We start from the raw sequence: 19570 nt of genomic DNA, 5'->3' as shown, positions 1-19570 counted from the left end.
GGTGTCCGTGACACGGACCCGAACCCGGACATTTTCGTAAAAGTCCGGGTTCGGGTTCGGTGTTCGTCGCTTTCTTCGCGCTTTTGTGACGCTTTCTTGGCGCTTTTTGAAAGGCTGCAAAGCAGCCAATCAACAAGCGTCATACTACTTGCCCCAAGAGGCCATCACAGCCATGCCTACTATTGGCATGGCTGTGATTGGCCAGAGCACCATGTGACCCAGCCTCTATTTAAGCTGGAGTCACATAGCGCCGCCCGTCACTCTGCTCTGATTAGCGTAGGGAGAGGTTGCGGCTGCGACAGTAGGGCGAGATTAGGCAGATTAACTCCTCCAAAGGACTTGATTAACTGATCGATCTGCAGCTGTGGATCATTGAGCTGCTGATCCTCAATTGCTCACTGTTTTTAGGCTGCACAGACCGTTTGTCAGTCACATTTTTCTGGGGTGATCGGCGGCCATTTTGTGTCTTGTGGTGCGCCAGCACAAGCTGCGACCAAGTGCATTTAACCCTCAATGGTGTGGTTGTTTTTTGGCTAAAGCCTACATCAGGGTGAAGCTGTCACACCAAGTGCATTTAACCAGCAATAGTCTGTTCATTTTTTGGCCATATACAAAATCAGGGGCAAGCTGCGCCTGTCACCAAGTGCATTTAACCCTCAATGGTGTGGTTGTTTTTTGGCTAAAGCCTACATCAGGGTGAAGCTGTCACACCAAGTGCATTTAACCAGCAATAGTCTGTTCATTTTTTGGCCATATACTAAATCAGGGGCAAGCTGCGCCTGTCACCAAGTGCATTTAACCCTCAATGGTGTGGTTGTTTTTTGGCTAAAGCCTACATCAGGGTGAAGCTGTCACACCAAGTGCATTTAACCAGCAATAGTCTGTTTATTTTTTGGCCATATCCCAGTCTAATTCTGTCACTAAATCCATACCGGTCACCCAGCGCCTAAATACTAGGCCTCAAATTTATATCCAGCTAAATCTGTCCCTAGTGCTGTAGCTGGGCGAGTTATTTAGTGTCCGTTCAAGCACATTTCTTGTTCTGGGTTGAAATACAATTCCCAATTTAGCAATTTCATAATTTAGTGGTTTCTGCTATATCAGAGCTATTTGAAATCTATCCCTAAAAGGGTATATAATATTCAAGGTGCACATTGGGTCATTCAGAATAACTTCACACACACCCGCTACTGTGTATTTCCAAGTCTAATTCTGTCACTAAACCCATACCTGTCACGCAGCGCCTAAATACTAGGCCTCAAATTTATATCCAGCTAAATCTGTCCCTAGTGCTGTAGCTGGGCGAGTTATTTAGTGTCCGTTCAAGCACATTTCTTGTTCTGGGTTGAAATACAATTCCCAATTTAGCAATTTCATAATTTAGTGGTTTCTGCTATATCAGAGCTATTTGAAATCTATCCCTAAAAGGGTATATAATATTCAAGGTGCACATTGGGTCATTCAGAATAACTTCACACACACCCGCTACTGTGTATTTCCAAGTCTAATTCTGGCACTAAACCCATACCTGTCACCCAGCGCCTAAATACTAGGCCTCAAATTTATATCCCGCTAAATCTGTCCTTAGTGCTGTAGCTGGGCGAGTTATTTAGTGTCCGTTCAAGCACATTTCTTGTTCTGGGTTGAAATACAATTCCCAATTTAGCAATTTCATAATTTAGTGGTTTCTGCTATATCAGAGCTATTTGAAATCTATCCCTAAAAGGGTATATAATATTCAAGGTGCACATTGGGTCATTCAGAATAACTTCACACACACCCGCTACTGTGTATTTCCAAGTCTAATTCTGGCACTAAACCCATACCTGTCACCCAGCGCCTAAATACTAGGCCTCAAATTTATATCCCGCTAAATCTGTCCTTAGTGCTGTAGCTGGGCGAGTTATTTAGTGTCCGTTCAAGCACATTTCTTGTTCTGGGTTGAAATACAATTCCCAATTTAGCAATTTCATAATTTAGTGGTTTCTGCTATATCAGAGCTATTTGAAATCTATCCCTAAAAGGGTATATAATATTCAAGGTGCACATTGGGTCATTCAGAATAACTTCACACACACCCGCTACTGTGTATTTCCAAGTCTAATTCTGGCACTAAACCCATACCTGTCACCCAGCGCCTAAATACTAGGCCTCAAATTTATATCCCGCTAAATCTGTCCTTAGTGCTGTAGCTGGGCGAGTTATTTAGTGTCCGTTCAAGCACATTTCTTGTTCTGGGTTGAAATACAATTCCCAATTTAGCAATTTCATAATTTAGTGGTTTCTGCTATATCAGAGCTATTTGAAATCTATCCCTAAAAGGGTATATAATATTCAAGGTGCACATAGGGTCATTCAGAATAACTTCACACACACGCTTCTGTGCATTTCCAAGTCTAATTCTGTCACTAAATCCATACCGGTCACCCAGCGCCTAAATACTAGGCCTCAAATTTATATCCAGCTAAATCTGTCCCTAGTGCTGTAGCTGGGCGAGTTATTTAGTGTCCGTTCAAGCACATTTCTTGTTCTGGGTTGAAATACAATTCCCAATTTAGCAATTTCATAATTTAGTCGTTTCTGCTATATCAGAGCTATTTGAAATCTATCCCTAAAAGGGTAGATCATATTGAAGGTGCACATAGGGTCATTCAGAATAACTTCACACACACGCTTCTGTGCATTTCCAAGTCTAATTCTGTCACTAAATCCATACCGGTCACCCAGCGCCTAAATACTAGGCCTCAAATTTATATCCCGCTGAATTTGAATACAATACATTGGGCCAAATAATATATTTGTTGTTGTGGTGAACCATAACAATGAGAAAAACATCTAGTAAGGGACGCGGACGTGGACATGGTCGTGGTGGTGTTAGTGGACCCTCTGGTGCTGGGAGAGGACGTGGCCGTTCTGCCACATCCACACGTCCTAGTGTACCAACTACCTCAGGTCCCAGTAGCCGCCAGAATTTACAGCGATATATGGTGGGGCCCAATGCCGTTCTAAGGATGGTAAGGCCTGAGCAGGTACAGGCATTAGTCAATTGGGTGGCCGACAGTGGATCCAGCACGTTCACATTATCTCCCACCCAGTCTTCTGCAGAAAGCGCACAGATGGCGCCTGAAAACCAACCCCATCAGTCTGTCACATCACCCCCATGCATACCAGGGAAACTGTCTCAGCCTCAAGTTATGCAGCAGTCTCTTATGCTGTTTGAAGACTCCGCTGGCAGGGTTTCCCAAGGGCATCCACCTAGCCCTTCCCCAGCGGTGAAAGACATAGAATGCACTGACGCACAACCACTTATGTTTCCTGATGATGAGGACATGGGAATACCACCTCAGCATGTCTCTGATGATGACGAAACACAGGTGCCAACTGCTGCGTCTTTCTGCAGTGTGCAGACTGAACAGGAGGTCAGGGATCAAGACTGGGTGGAAGACGATGCAGGGGACGATGAGGTCCTAGACCCCACATGGAATGAAGGTCGTGCCACTGACTTTCACAGTTCGGAGGAAGAGGCAGTGGTGAGACCGAGCCAACAGCGTAGCAAAAGAGGGAGCAGTGGGCAAAAGCAGAACACCCGCCGCCAAGAGACTCCGCCTGCTACTGACCGCCGCCATCTGGGACCGAGCACCCCAAAGGCAGCTTCAAGGAGTTCCCTGGCATGGCACTTCTTCAAACAATGTGCTGACGACAAGACCCGAGTGGTTTGCACGCTGTGCCATCAGAGCCTGAAGCGAGGCATTAACGTTCTGAACCTGAGCACAACCTGCATGACCAGGCACCTGCATGCAAAGCATGAACTGCAGTGGAGTAAACACCTTAAAACCAAGGAAGTCACTCAGGCTCCCCCTGCTACCTCTTCTGCTGCTGCCGCCTCGGCCTATTCTGCTGCTGCCGCCTCGGCCTCTTCCTCCGCCTCTGGAGGAACGTTGGCACCTGCCGCCCAGCAAACAGGGGATGTACCACCAACACCACCACCACCACCTCCGTCACCAAGCGTCTCAACCATGTCACACGCCAGCGTTCAGCTCTCCATCTCACAAACATTTGATAGAAAGCGTAAATTCCCACCTAGCCACCCTCGATCCCTGGCCCTGAATGCCAGCATTTCTAAACTACTGGCCTATGAAATGCTGTCATTTAGGCTGGTGGACACAGACAGCTTCAAACAGCTCATGTCGCTTGCTGTCCCACAGTATGTTGTTCCCAGCCGGCACTACTTCTCCAAGAGAGCCGTGCCTTCCCTGCACAACCAAGTATCCGATAAAATCAAGTGTGCACTGCGCAACGCCATCTGTGGCAAGGTCCACCTAACCACAGATACGTGGACCAGTAAGCACGGCCAGGGACGCTATATCTCCCTAACTGCACACTGGGTAAATGTAGTGGCAGCTGGGCCCCAGGCGGAGAGCTGTTTGGCGCACGTCCTTCCGCCGCCAAGGATCGCAGGGCAACATTCTTTGCCTCCTGTTGCCACCTCCTCCTTCTCGGCTTCCTCCTCCTCTTCTTCCACCTGCTCATCCAGTCAGCCACACACCTTCACCACCAACTTCAGCACAGCCCGGGGTAAACGTCAGCAGGCCATTCTGAAACTCATATGTTTGGGGGACAGGCCCCACACCGCACAGGAGTTGTGGCGGGGTATAGAACAACAGACCGACGAGTGGTTGCTGCCGGTGAGCCTCAAGCCCGGCCTGGTGGTGTGTGATAATGGGCGAAATCTCGTTGCAGCTCTGGGACTAGCCAATTTGACGCACATCCCTTGCTTGGCGCATGTGCTGAATTTGGTGGTGCAGAAGTTCATTCACAACTACCCCGACATGTCAGAGCTGCTGCATAAAGTGCGGGCCGTCTGTTCGCGCTTCCGGCGTTCACATCCTGCTGCTGCTCGCCTGTCTGCGCTACAGCGTAACTTCGGCCTTCCCGCTCACCGCCTCATATGCGACGTGCCCACCAGGTGGAACTCCACCTTGCACATGCTGGACAGACTGTGCGAGCAGCAGCAGGCCATAGTGGAGTTTCAGCTGCAGCACGCACGGGTCAGTCGCACTACAGAACAGCACCACTTCACCACCAATGACTGGGCCTCCATGCGAGACCTGTGTGCCCTGTTGCGCTGTTTCGAGTACTCCACCAACATGGCCAGTGGCGATGACACCGTTATCAGCGTTACAATACCACTTCTATGTCTCCTTGAGAAAACACTTAGGGCGATGATGGAAGAGGAGGTGGCCCAGGAGGAGGAGGAGGAGGAGGAGGAAGAGGGGTCATTTTTAGCACTTTCAGGCCAGTCTCTTCGAAGTGACTCAGAGGGAGGTTTTTGGCAACAGCAGAGGCCAGGTACAAATGTGGCCAGCCAGGGCCCACTACTGGAGGACGAGGAGGACGAGGATGAGGAGGAGGTGGAGGAGGATGAGGATGAAGCATGGTCACAGCGGGGTGGCACCCAACGCAGCTCGGGTCCATCACTGGTGCGTGGCTGGGGGGAAAGGCAGGACGATGACGATACGCCTCCCACAGAGGACAGCTTGTCCTTATCCCTGGGCAGCCTGGCACACATGAGCGACTACATGCTGCAGTGCCTGCGCAACGACAGCAGAGTTGCCCACATTTTAACCTGTGCGGACTACTGGGTTGCCACCCTGCTGGATCCACGCTACAAAGACAATGTGCCCACCTTACTTCCTGCACTGGAGCGTGATAGGAAGATGCGCGAGTACAAGCGCACGTTGGTAGACGCGCTACTGAGAGCATTCCCAAATGTCACAGGGGAACAAGTGGAAGCCCAAGGCCAAGGCAGAGGAGGAGCAAGAGGTCGCCAAGGCAGCTGTGTCACGGCCAGCTCCTCTGAGGGCAGGGTTAGCATGGCAGAGATGTGGAAAACTTTTGTCAACACGCCACAGCTAACTGCACCACCACCTGATACGCAACGTGTTAGCAGGAGGCAACATTTCACTAACATGGTGGAACAGTACGTGTGCACACCCCTCCACGTACTGACTGATGGTTCGGCCCCATTCAACTTCTGGGTCTCTAAATTGTCCACGTGGCCAGAGCTAGCCTTTTATGCCTTGGAGGTGCTGGCCTGCCCGGCAGCCAGCGTTTTGTCTGAACGTGTATTCAGCACGGCAGGGGGCGTCATTACAGACAAACGCAGCCGCCTGTCTACAGCCAATGTGGACAAGCTGACGTTCATAAAAATGAACCAGGCATGGATCCCACAGGACCTGTCCGTCCCTTGTCCAGATTAGACATTAACTACCTCCCCATAACCATATATTATTGGACTCCAGGGCACTTCCTCATTCAATCCTATTTTTATTTTCATTTTACCATTATATTGCGATGCTACCCAAAGTTGAATGAACCTCTCCTCTGCCTGTGTGCTAGGCCTAAATATATGCCAATGGACTGTTGCAGTGGTGGCTGACATGAAGCCTGATTCTCTGCTATGACATGCAGACTAATTCTCTGCTGACATGAAGCCAGATTGTCTGTTACGGGACCTCTCTCCTCTGCCTGGGTGCTGGGCCTAAATTTATGACAATGGACTGTTGCAGTGGTGGCTGACGTGAAGCCTCATTCTCTGCTATGACATGCAGACTGATACTCTGCTGACATGAAGCCAGATTGTCTGTTACGGGACCTCTCTCCTCTGCCTGTGTGCTAGGCCTAAATATATGCCAATGGACTGTTGCAGTGGTGTCTGACGTGAAGCCTGATTCTCTGCTATGACATGCAGACTGATTCTCTGCTGACATGAAGCCAGATCCTCTGTTACGGGACCTCTCTCCTCTGCCTGTGTGTGTGCTGGGCCTAAATATATGCCAATGGACTGTTGCAGTGGTGGCTGACGTGAAGCCTCATTCTCTGCTATGACATGCAGACTAATTCTCTGCTGACATGAAGACAGATTCTCTGTTACGGGACCTCCCTCCTCTGCCTGGGTGCTGGGCCTAAATATATGCCAATGGACTGTTGCAGTGGTGGGTGACGTGAAGCCTCATTCTCTGCTATGACATGCAGACTAATTCTCTGCTGACATGAAGCCAGATTGTCTGTTACGGGACCTCTCTCCTCTGCCTGTGTGTGTGCTGGGCCTAAATATATGCCAATGGACTGTTGCAGTGGTGGCTGACGTGAAGCCTCATTCTCTGCTATGACATGCAGACTAATTCTCTGCTGACATGAAGCCAGATTGTCTGTTACGGGACCTCTCTCCTCTGCCTGGGTGCTGGGCCTAAATTTATGACAATGGACTGTTGCAGTGGTGGCTGACGTGAAGCCTGATTCTCTGCTATGACATGCAGACTGATTCTCTGCTGACATGAAGCCAGATCCTCTGTTACGGGACCTCTCTCCTCTGCCTGTGTGTGTGCTGGGCCTAAATATATGCCAATGGACTGTTGCAGTGGTGGCTGACGTGAAGCCTCATTCTCTGCTATGACATGCAGACTGATTCTCTGCTGACATGAAGCCAGATTCTCTGTTACGGGACCTCTCTCCTCTGCCTGTGTGTGTGCTGGGCCTAAATATATGCCAATGGACTGTTGCAGTGGTGGCTGACGTGAAGCCTCATTCTCTGCTATGACATGCAGACTAATTCTCTGCTGACATGAAGACAGATTCTCTGTTACGGGACCTCTCTCCTCTGCCTGGGTGCCGGGGCCTAAATATCTGAGAATGGACTGTTCCAGTGGTGGGTGACGGGAAGCCAGATTCTCTGCTATGGAACCTCTCTCCAATTGATTTTGGTTAATTTTTATTTATTTAATTTTTAATTTAATTCATTTCCCTATCCACATTTGTTTGCAGGGGATTTACCTACATGTTGCTGCCTTTTGCAGCCCTCTAGCTCTTTCCTGGGCTGTTTTACAGCCTTTTTAGTGCCGAAAAGTTCGGGTCCCCATTGACTTCAATGGGGTTCGGGTTCGGGACGAAGTTCGGATCGGGTTCGGATCCCGAACCCGAACATTTCCGGGATGTTCGGCCGAACTTCTCGAACCCGAACATCCAGGTGTTCGCTCAACTCTATTAGTGACATAAAGCAATAAGTCATGCATAGAGGGCCAACTTGTGGTGACACTAGCTAATTTTGATACCTTGGATATCTGTGGAGTTTCGAACCGCAAAGGCTAATTGTCCCATGGCAATGACATACAGTAAAATAGGGGGAACAAGGGACATACGTATCCCTGTCTAGTGCAATTAGTAATGGGCAGGGAAAGAGAAGCATTTACCCTAATCTGTGCAGAAGGGGAAGTATAGAGGGTGAATATTTTATGCAGAAAGGTCAGACAAATACCTATTCGCTTAAAGGCTGAGTGTAGAAAAGTCCACTTGTCCCAGTTGAAGGCTTTTTCAGCATCGACCAAGATGAAGCAAGAAGGGATAGCTTTTTTAAGGGCATGGAAAATCAATAAGACAGTTTTGTTGGTGTTATCATGAGCCTCTCTCTTGGGTACAAATCCAACTTGGTCAGTATGAATAATTTTGGGAATTAGATGAGTCAATTTATTAGCTAGGACCTTGACGAAAAACTTTATATCAGTATTAATGAGAAAAATAAGGTCATAATTACAGCATCGGGTGGTGTCTTTGTCAGGTTTTGGAAGCACCGTGATGGTGGCTATTAGGAACTGAGGCGTGAAAGGAGAAGAAGGGGAGACTGTGTTGAATACCTTAGTCATAAAAGGGAGCAAGCCAAATGCGTATGGGGGAGTCAGGAGAGATAGCCGTCGGCCGAACGTTCAGCCATCAGCTATTAAGTCTGTATGGGCTTATTTAGTATATATCTCTGGCAGGGATGGGTTGAGGGGTAGGCAGAATAAGCAATGGTCGTCTGGGGTGCAATTGAGGGCAACTTATGAATTAAAAAAGAAACAATGATCTATATTTATTTTATTTTTTGCTAATTTATATTACTGTGACTAAACACTAGAAACTGGTGGGAAAAGGAGCAACAGGGAACAAGTAAATGAATGACAGTTTATTCAACACCAGTCATGTTGAATTTTAGGTGCCAAAGGCAGGAGCTTCAGAACCACCACCTTGGACATGTTGCCCTGCCTCAGAGGTTTATGGTCACCTTCTAGTAACATTTTTCAATAAGTAGAATTACTGCGTGTCCAAGCTGACAATATTAATTATAAAATATGCTGCTAATCCAATGTAATAATTATTTTCACAGGTTCTTATCTGTGGTTGTTTTGTTCCTTTTTATTGTGGGTTTGTGCCACCTACATTCCGAGGAGTGGTAAGTGAAGATAATTCTACCTAAGTATCTACCTATAGTACTGTATATACCTGTGTTTATATCATTTTATTTAATATGCCAAATGTTGCATACCATATTTTATACAATATTGATGACCTATCCTACTGAAAAGTCCTCAATATGTGATCGGTAGAGGTGTGACTTCTGTCACCATTGCTGATCATCTGTGGAAGGGATTGTGGCACTTGGGCGCACACTGTGTCCTCTGCCTGTAATATCATATCTAAGGATGTGCTAACTAATTTCAGGTTAGTTTTTGGACGAATCCGCTAAAATGGCTCCATTTTACTGTACATGCCGGCAGAAAAAAAAAAACACAAGAGAGGAAGAACAACTGTCTGCCCAAAAAAATATCTTAGGGAGTCAGGGAGAGTGAAAAAAATTATCAGGGACAGTCATAAATCAATCAAGCTTGTATTCTAAAGCCAGGGAGAGTGAAGGGAAAGGCTAGAATGGCAAGAAAAAGAAGATGAAGAATTGTGTGTGTAGAATAGGAAGGCAGGGGAGCTGGGAAGTGAGAAGCAGTGGCTGCTGTGCCTCCTATTAGAATTACAACTTTTTTGGGGTTATTGAATTTAATAAAACCAGCATAAGGCCTCTTTCACACTACAGTATGCCCATTTCAGTGTTTTGCGGTCCGTTTTTCACGGATCCGTTGTTCCGTTTTTTTGCTTCCGTTGTGGTTCCGTTGTTCCGTTCCGTTTTTCCGTATGGCGTATACAGTAATTACATTGAAAAAATTGGGCTGGGCATAACATTTTCAATAGATGGTTCCGCAAAAAACGGAACGGATACGGAAGACATACGGATGCATTTCCGTATGTGTTCCGTTTTTTTTGGGGACCCATTGAGTTGAATGGAGCCACGGACCGTGATTTGCGACCAAATATAGGACATGTTCTATCTTTCAACAGAACGGAAAAACGGAAATACGGAAACGGAATGCATACGGAACACATTTTTTTTGCGGAACCATTGAAATGAATGGTTCCGTATACGGACCGTATACGGAACGCAAAAAACGGACCGCAAAACGGAAAAAAAAAACGGTAGTGTGAAAGAGGCCTAAAGGTGATCAGTACACCAAAACACTATAGGGTAATAAGTTATCTGTGAGTGTTAACGTGATATTAAGGGTCATCCGTTTACGTATATTCAGTTTCCACATGGTTGGAATTTGCTTTTTTTGGATTGGTCAGTTTAATTAAAGTAGCATATATAAATGATTACTACAGCAAAACACAGGGTAGGGCAGGAATGTACCTGTAAGTGATAACGAGAAATTGAACATCAGGCCTCAACCATCTGTTTTATGTTTATTTTTTCTCCACACGGTTGGATTTAATTTTTTGGGGACTTGTTCAATTTAATTAAACCAGCATATAGGTGATCAGTGCACCAATACACAGTCCAGCACACAAAAGTATCTGTGTAACAAATTTAGGCCCAAATCCATTTATCGTTATTTCTCTGTTCACATGTTTCCAATATATATATTTTTGGGGTTGTTGATTATATTCAAAGCAGTATGTATATATATATATATATATATTTGTGGTCATGGCTACGGCCAAGAGATATCCGAAGAACCCTAGGGAGAGAAACCACGGGAACAACCTAACCCAGCTAGGCGTGTCTTAGCTAACTTGACTAAATGGCTTGTTGTGTGCCCTAAGCCATGATCGTGGGTAGGCCTATAAGTGGGCATACCCTGTGGAAATGAGAAGATAAGGGAGGGAGGGTGGGGCACCTGAGAACACGCCCCTGTGAATGAAGCTGTGGCTCGTATAAGAAGAGCCTCCGCCCCTCCCACAAATGCAGGCTGACTAATCAGCCTTACCAACTTGTGGTCATGGCTACGGCCAAGAGATATCCGAAGAACCCTAGGGAGAGAAACCACGGGAACAACCTAACCCAGCTAGGCGTGTCTTAGCTAACTTGACTAAATGGCTTGTTGTGTGCCCTAAGCCATGATCGTGGGTAGGCCTATAAGTGGGCAAAAACCAAGCCAAGTAGGGTAGAAAAGGAACTCGAATGGCATGTGCAAACTAATCCCCAAGCCAACTGCAAGGAGTCAGGGATCTAGAGCGGAAATTCAGGGTGTATGAGGCAAGACCAGAAGGAGACCTACAACCCATCTTGTGGATGACAAGGCCAGAGACATAATGCTCAATATTGCGTATACTGCCCCGAAGCAGAATGGAGGACTGGGAATACGTTGTGAAATGGATCATGAAAACCAACTAAACCTTGTAAAGTTTTGGTTCTAGTGCGAGTACTGGCAATGCCCCAGCCTCAGGAGATCGTGGGACCGAAACCTAACTGCCTAGACTAGGCAGGAATGAGGGCCAAAAAGAACTATGTAGATAGAAAGAGAATTCTTGAATAGTTCCCCAGAAAACAGCTATCTGCTAGCCGTGGTCCGTGCGTCCGGGAATTGTTTTAACACCTGAGGCGTGAAGACCGACCTACTATACGAATCTTCTAGCGTGAGAAAATGCTGGACCTTGTCCAAAACCCGATTCAACTTGGTTGTAGGGGGTCTGAGGTTAGTGCGGCAAGAAGCTACGAAGCCATAATATACAAGATTCCGTTTTGCCCTCCCATGAGTGAGGGAATGCAATTGCAATGAAGCTACCTGCGAAAATGAATTCCTGGTCGTGGTAAAAAGGCAATGACTTTGCGCGGGGACCTGGTTGACAAGATATGATCGACTACGGTCAGAGACTGAAATGCTAGAGGGAATTGACCTGCTTGTTCCTCCTCTGGCAGGACCTGAGCGAAACATGAACAATTAAAGCAAGACAAAGTATCTGCGTAAGACATGACAATGATGCTGTAGGGCGAACCGGACCAGTTTGCGGTCAAAACATAAAGTGAGCGATCAACATCGATTACTAGGAATTTAGGGAAGCCGGTAGGCATGTATGTGATACATACGGGCCAAATCAACCCAGATGCACAGATGGACAACCAAACCAGGCAATCAGCCCAGCAGGACTGAAAACAGTCATCGGGCCCCCGAAGCCATGGGGCCGAAGCCGTCATCGGGCCCCCGAAGCCATGGGGCCGAAGCCGTCATCGGGCCCCCGAAGCCATGGGGCCGAAGCCGTCATCGGGCCCCGAAGCCATGGGCCGAAGCCGTCATCGGGCCCCCCGAAGCCATGGGGCCGAAGCCGTCATCGGGCCCCCGAAGCCATGGGGCCGAAGCCGTCATCGGGCCCCCGAAGCCATGGGGCCGAAGCCGTCATCGGGCCCCCGAAGCCATGGGGCCGAAGCCGTCATCGGGCCCCCGAAGCCATGGGGCCGAAGCCGTCATCGGGCCCCCGAAGCCATGGGGCCGAAGCCGGTCATCGGGCCCCCGAAGCCATGGGGCCGAAGCCGTCATCGGGCCCCCGAAGCCATGGGGCCGAAGCCGTCATCGGGCCCCCGAAGCCATGGGGCCGAAGCTGTCATCGGGCCCCGAAGCCATGGGGCCGAAGCTGTCATCGGGCCCCCGAAGCCATGGGGCCGAAGCTGTCATCGGGCCCCCGAAGCCATGGGGCCGAAGCTGTCATCGGGCCCCCGAAGCCATGGGGCCGATGCTGTCATCGGGCCCCCGAAGCCATGGGGCCATTTTTTATTTTTTTTTGTTTGTTTTAAAAAAAAGAAATTATGACTATAATGAGTGACCTGGATACCCAAGATAAACTATGTGGCCTGAATAACATGCAAGGCGAAATATCGTTAGAAACGAGACCTGACCGACGTGGAAGGTGACCCCCAACATGAATTCAACTGCATGACCTGAAAAGACGAAGGGAAACGTGATAGAAAATGGAGATAATAACGGACATTAAAATGAAACCTAAATAACATAAGCTGGCGAGCAGGTAAAGATGTGAGCCATTCAAACCAAAAGCAAAGCTGCACAGGTGGACAGACAACCATTGGTCGGACCCCTGAAGCCATGGGGCCGAAGCAACCACCAGGGGCCCATGGGGCCGGGCAGCGAACCTTAAGAATTAAGGACAGCTGGGAAAAGATTGGGGCTTAACCCGACGGGTTTAGTAATCAACCGGGACTCAACCTAGAAAGACAAAGACATGTGGTAAAGCTTGTTAATGAAATGAGGCTGAAATGAACCGCAAGTACTAATCTGTAAAATATAAATGACCAAAAGAAAACTTCTGAAAGGTGTGCCATGGAAAATAGCATCAGATGGCCGTATGACCTACCAATGTCGATGACAATTGTGAAATCCTCTGAGCGGGAGCCATGCGTGCGAGTCTCTTATGGCGGGAGCCATGCGTGCGAGTCTCTTATGGCGGGAGCCATGCGTGCGAGTCTCTTATGGCGGGAGCCATGCGTGCGAGTCTCTTATGGCGGGAGCCATGCGTGCGAGTCTCTTATGGCGGGAGCCATGCGTGCGAGTCTCTTATGGCGGGAGCCATGCGTGCGAGTCTCTTATGGCGGGAGCCATGCGTGCGAGTCTCTTATGGCGGGAGCCATGCGTGCGAGTCTCTTATGGCGGGAGCCATGCGTGCGAGTCTCTTATGGCGGAAAAAAGTATCAGATGGCCGGGCGAACTACAAGTGTCAGTGCCAATCGTGAGGTCCTATAAGCGAAGAGCCACTCGTGCGAGCCTCTTATGATTCATTTTATATATTATTTTTTTTAATAAACCACTTATGCAGCACCAGAATGCCTTGGGGACTCGCATAACCATGACCCCCTCCAACAGCAAACCTGGGACACTAACCAGCCTACAACCATGTCGTACCCTTAACAAACAAAACGTGAAAAATGGGCATTGGGCCCCCGGAGCCATGAGGCCGGATCAGTCATAGGGGCCCCCGAAGCCAGAGGGATGACGTTGTGGCGACGATAAGCAATTAAAACGTAAGCCGGACCTGATAGGATATGCAGAGACTTGAATGATTGGATTGGCCAGAAGGTGGTCTAAGGAACATAACTGCCAACAGGCGTTGAAAATATAGACATTAGAAATCCGAAGCATGTGCGTACATAACACTAACCACTGCGAACCATAAAACGTAAACATGAAATTAAAACAGAGATGGGAGAAAAACAAGAGCCTGAGGCGATGCAAGTTCGCTAAGAGAAGTCTCTTATTGTGACAAACAAACGAACAGCTTGTGAAAACATAGCAGGAAACTTACTCCTATCGGCCACTGACCTCCGCTGAGGAGCTGTTTGGTATCCTGCCCCAGTTCACCAATCTGAGTGAATACGAACTAGAAGTAAAAGGAGACCAGTCTGAGTGATCATGAACCAGGATTAAACAGAAAAGTAGGCCTATGGAATGTAACAGACCACCGAGGAAAGGAACGTAAGCCTGAAAAGAACGCAGTTATGTTTGTCAGGAGATAGGTACCAGAGCGGTGGGTGCAGACTGCCCCGGTGAGATTATTGAGCAAAACCATGACGTAGCAATGAACAGGAGAATGCAGCTTTGAGTGGGAGCAGAGTACAACACATGATGTAACAACAAATGGGTGAATGCAGCTTTGGATGTGAGTGGTACCTAAAAAACATGGTATGGGCGCAGCTCTGAGTATGGGTAGCGCATGAAAAGCATGGTATAAAGCAGACGTATAAATGCAATCAGAGTATTGACATGATGCGAAGGCAGACACGTCAACGCAGCTCTAGTAGTGAATGGAGTATAGGACGGGATGTAAAAGCAGACATGCGGACGCAGCTTTGGATGTGAACGGAATATTAACTTGATGTGACAGCAGACATGGAAAGCGGCTTTGGCGAGTGGGGTATACGACCTGGTGTAGCAGTAGAAATGTGAACACAACTCTGGGTATAAGCAGAGCATGAAATTTGGTATAACAGCAGCTCTGGTTGTGAACGGAGCATAACAGATGTAATAGCGACGTGAATGCAGTTCTTGAAATGAGCCTGGAAAGAACCTGTAGTAGCATAGGACGTGTGAACGCAGCTCTGGGTGCGAGTAGAGCAAACATGATATACCGATAGACGTATGAATGCAACTCTGGTCGTGGGTGGAGTGCAAAAAATTTTTTTACAGCATAGTGTGAATGCACCTCTGGGTGTGGCCGAGAATGAAATTGGTAGAATAGCAGCTCTAAATGTTAGTGGAGCATAAACATGATGTAACAATGAACGTGAATGCAGCTCTGAAACAAGCCTAATAAGAACATGTTGTGACAGCGGACGTGAAAACACAGCTCTCACAGAGAAAGAGAGCAGAGAAAAAATGGTATACCAGTCAATGCATAAACGCAGCTCTGGTTGTGAGTGGAGCAAGGTGTGAACACCAGGGTGGTGCGTTCAGAGAATAAAAACGAAGTAACAGTAGCAGCTATGGCTGCAAGCCGAGTATAGAACATGTAATAACAGGCGTGTAATACGGATCCGGCTGTCGGCTGGGTAGGGAATGAGATGTAACAGCCAACACGTGACCGCAGCCTGAATGTGGGACCAATCTGAGTGAATACGAACCAAGAGTAGGAAAGTGCAGGACAGTAAGGACGTGCGGATGCAGCATAAAACATGAAATAAAAGCAGAAAGTGTAAATGCCGCGCAGGGTAACAGCAGAGCGTAAAGTGCGGCAGGGTTTTAAGCACATGGAGCAGTGAAATACATGAAGTCTAAAGATGGTGGTAGCGGGGGAGGGGGAGACACGTGGCAAGGAACAGCTACAGCAAGAGGCCTAAACAATAAACTCTGCGTCCGATCTCCAAACATGGTAACGCTTCCTTTACAGCAAACTTTTCATACGAGATGAACAAAGCGAAGTGAAACTTGTAAGATTTATAGGAACCAACTCCTATTACCAACAAACAAAGGTGAAAAGAAATAAAAGGATTTAGCCCCAACAAGCAAACCTGAGGGAGCGGAGTCTGAGGCGAAGCCTCCCGTTCGATAGCAAAGTTGGTTCCGACCGGCCAGGAGAGACGGCCCTGGACCAACCTACTTACGTAGTATGGCGCGTGCATGCTACGGTAGCAGAGAGCAAAATAACAAGCTCCATGCTGCAAAGAAAGACTCCTACCACCAGAGAAGCTAATGACACCCAGCGGCAGCTGTGCACCTGAGAACACGCCCCTGTGAATGAAGCTGTGGCTCGTATAAGAAGAGCCTCCGCCCCTCCCACAAATGCAGGCTGACTAATCAGCCTTACCAACATATATATTTACTACACCAATACACAGGGTAGTGCACAACAAGCCTGAGAGTCAGAATGTGAGTAGCAGCAGCACTAAGTATCCGGCCAGAAGTAGTAGTTGTAGTAATGGGGTCACTATTCACACAGGGACATGAGAAGACACAGAGGGGACCAGCATAAAATGCTATATATGTGTAATCCAAAGATCCCCCCATAACAGTGTCATCCACAGATCCCCCCATAGCGGTGTCATCCACAAATATCCCCATAGAAGTGTATCATCCACAGATCCCCCATAACAGTGTATCATCCACAGATCCCCCATAACAGTGTGCCATCCACAGATCCCCCATAACAGTGTCATCCACAGATCCCCCCATATAAGTGTGATGTCCACAGATCCCCCATAAAAGTGTGTCATCCACAGATCCCCCATACAAAAATACAAAACATCAAAAATATGTGAAAAACATAACAAAAATGTTAATGGTAAATAATAAAAAGTGATGAAGGAATCATAATAATGATAATAGTAATAATAAATATAATAGTAATAAACATTATTAATTTTTCAAATGGATGATAGTAAAAAATGTAAAATTTACAGGAAAATAAATAAATGAATAATTAGAATAATAGGTGCATAACAATACATATGGATGGAGCCAGAAAAGCAGATATACGATTGAAGAAAAAATAATGTGTGAATTTATATAGTGATCAACCTAAAACAATAAAAAAAAATATAGAAAATTCATATATCTAATTAAAACATAACAAAAAACACTTGGTGTATGCTGACCCGGAAAATGTCAACTGAAAAAGAGAAATGTCTATAGAAAAGACCAAAAAAACCTGTGCACTCATTGAGTCTATTGCGTAAGGTATTTAGCTTCCAGATCCACTTGCACTCTAATTGTGCAAGTTTCTTTGAAGTATCTCCACCACAAATGTTTTTCAAAACACAATCTATCCCCCAAACTTTCAAGACTTTAGGATCACAAGCATGATGAAGTTTAAAATGTGTGGCAATAGGCTTCAAATTTGCTATATCTCTTTCATCATCAGCGGTTAAGATATCCAGAACATGTTCCCACACTCTGACCTTCAGCTCCCTTGTGATGAAACCCACATAAATCTTTGGACAGGGACATGTAGCATAGTAGACGACTGCTGTGCTGGAGCATGTCAAAAGATGTGCTATTCGAAAGTTTTTTTTACCAGTGGAGTTGTGGAACTCCGTGGCCCTTTCCATATTGGAACAAGCCATACATCTTCCACATGGTGAAAAGCCTCATTTAGGTTTACCAATTCCAGGGAAGATGGTAGGGGGTCTGTTTCATATAACACCTCCTGACCAGACAATCTTTCAAATTCCAGGATCTCCTTGCCACCCCAGACGGTCCTAAAGCAACCTATTTTGCAATAACCAGATCTGCCAACAGGATCAGGCAAAACTTCTTCAAACAGATTTTTAATAATGAAGCTTACTTTATTATCACTCGACTTTTGTTTAACAGATGAGAAAAATATCTTGGTCAAATGCCAACTTTGTATAAAAAAATGGGAAAAGTTGTCTTTTGCCAAGATATTTCTCTCATCCAGCATGGGTATATGTAAAATGACACCCCAAAACACATTCCCCAACTTCTCCTGAGTACGGCGATACCAGATGTGTCACACTTTTTTGCTGCCAAGGTGGGCAAAGGGGCACATATTCCAAAGTGCACCTTTCAGATTTTGCAGGCCATTTTTTACACATTTTGATTGCAAGGTACTTCTCACACATTTGGGCCCCTAAATTGCCAGGGCAGTATAACTACGCCACAAGTGACCCCATTTTGGAAAGAAGACACCCCAAGGTATTCCGTGAGGGGCCTGGCGAGTTCCTATTTTTTTTATTTTTTGTCACAAGTTAGCGGAAAATGATGATTTTTTTTTTTTCTCTTTTTTCCTTACAAAGTCTCATATTCCACTAACTTGCGACAAAAAATGAAAAAATTCTAGGAACTCGCCATGCCCCTCACGGAATACCTTGGGGTGTCTTCTTTCCAAAATGGGGTCACTTGTGGCGTAGTTATACTGCCCTGGCAATTTAGGGGCCCAAATGTGTGAGAAGTACTTTGCAATCAAAATCTGTAAAAAATGACCGGTGAAATCCGAAAGGTGCACTTTGGAATATGTGCCCCTTTGCCCACCTTGGCATCAAAAAAGTGTCACACATCTGGTATCGCCGTACTAAGGAGAAGTTGGGGAATGTGTTTTGGGGTGTCATTTTACATATACCCATGCTGGGTGAGAGAAATATCTTGGCAAAAGACAACTTTTCCCATTTTTTTATACAAAGTTGGCATTTGACCAAGATATTTTTCTCACCCAGCATGGGTATATGTAAAATGACACCCAAAAACACATTGCCCAACTTCTCCTGAGTACGGCGATACCAGATGTGTCACACTTTTTTGCTGCCAAGGTGGGCAAAGGGGCACATATTCCAAAGTGCACCTTTCGGATTTTGCAGGGCATTTTTTACACATTTTGATTGCAAAGTTCTTCTCACACATTTGGGCCCCTAAATTGCCAGGGCAGTATAACTACGCCACAAGTGACCCCATTTTGGAAAGAAGACACCCCAAGGTATTCCGTGAGGGGCATGGCGAGTTCCTAGAATTTTTTATTTTTTGTCGCAAGTTAGTGGAATATGAGACTTTGTAAGGAAAAAAGAAAAAAAAAGAAAAATCATCATTTTCCGCTAACTTGTGACAAAAAATATAAAAATTCTAGGAACTCGCCGTGCCCCTCACGGAATACCTTGGGGTGTCTTCTTTCCAAAATGGGGTCACTTGTGGCGTAGTTATACTGCCCTGGCAATTTAGGGGCCCAAATGTGTAAGAAGTACCTTGCAATCAAAATGTGTAAAAAATGGCCTGCGAAATCCGAAAGGTGCACTTTGGAATATGTGCCCCTTTGCCCACCTTGGCTGCAAAAAAGTGTCACACATGTGGTATCGCCGTACTCAGGAGAAGTTGGGCAATGTGTTTTGGGGGGTCATTTTACATTTACCCATGCTGGGTGAGAGAAATATCTTGGCAAAAGACAACTTTTCCCATTTTTTTATACAAAGTTGGCATTTGACCAA

The 19570-nt window shown here is 46.7% G+C and overlaps 1 protein-coding gene across 1 annotated transcript in view; it reads left to right on the top strand.

Annotated features, from left to right (window-relative positions):
* Positions 1 to 19570, top strand: part of LOC122931630 (omega-hydroxyceramide transacylase-like) — a 58387-nt gene that overhangs the window by 16863 nt on the left and 21954 nt on the right. Inside the window, exon 3 of the mRNA XM_044285707.1 lies at positions 9200 to 9265. Coding sequence (XP_044141642.1) covers positions 9200 to 9265 — 66 coding nt within the window. The remainder of the gene's footprint in view (positions 1 to 9199; positions 9266 to 19570) is intronic.

Source organism: Bufo gargarizans, chromosome 3 (assembly GCF_014858855.1).
Source record: "Bufo gargarizans isolate SCDJY-AF-19 chromosome 3, ASM1485885v1, whole genome shotgun sequence".
Taxonomy (NCBI): domain Eukaryota; kingdom Metazoa; phylum Chordata; class Amphibia; order Anura; family Bufonidae; genus Bufo; species Bufo gargarizans.
The sequence above is the reverse complement of the archived record's forward strand: the minus strand, read 5'-3'. Positions and strand labels throughout refer to the sequence as shown.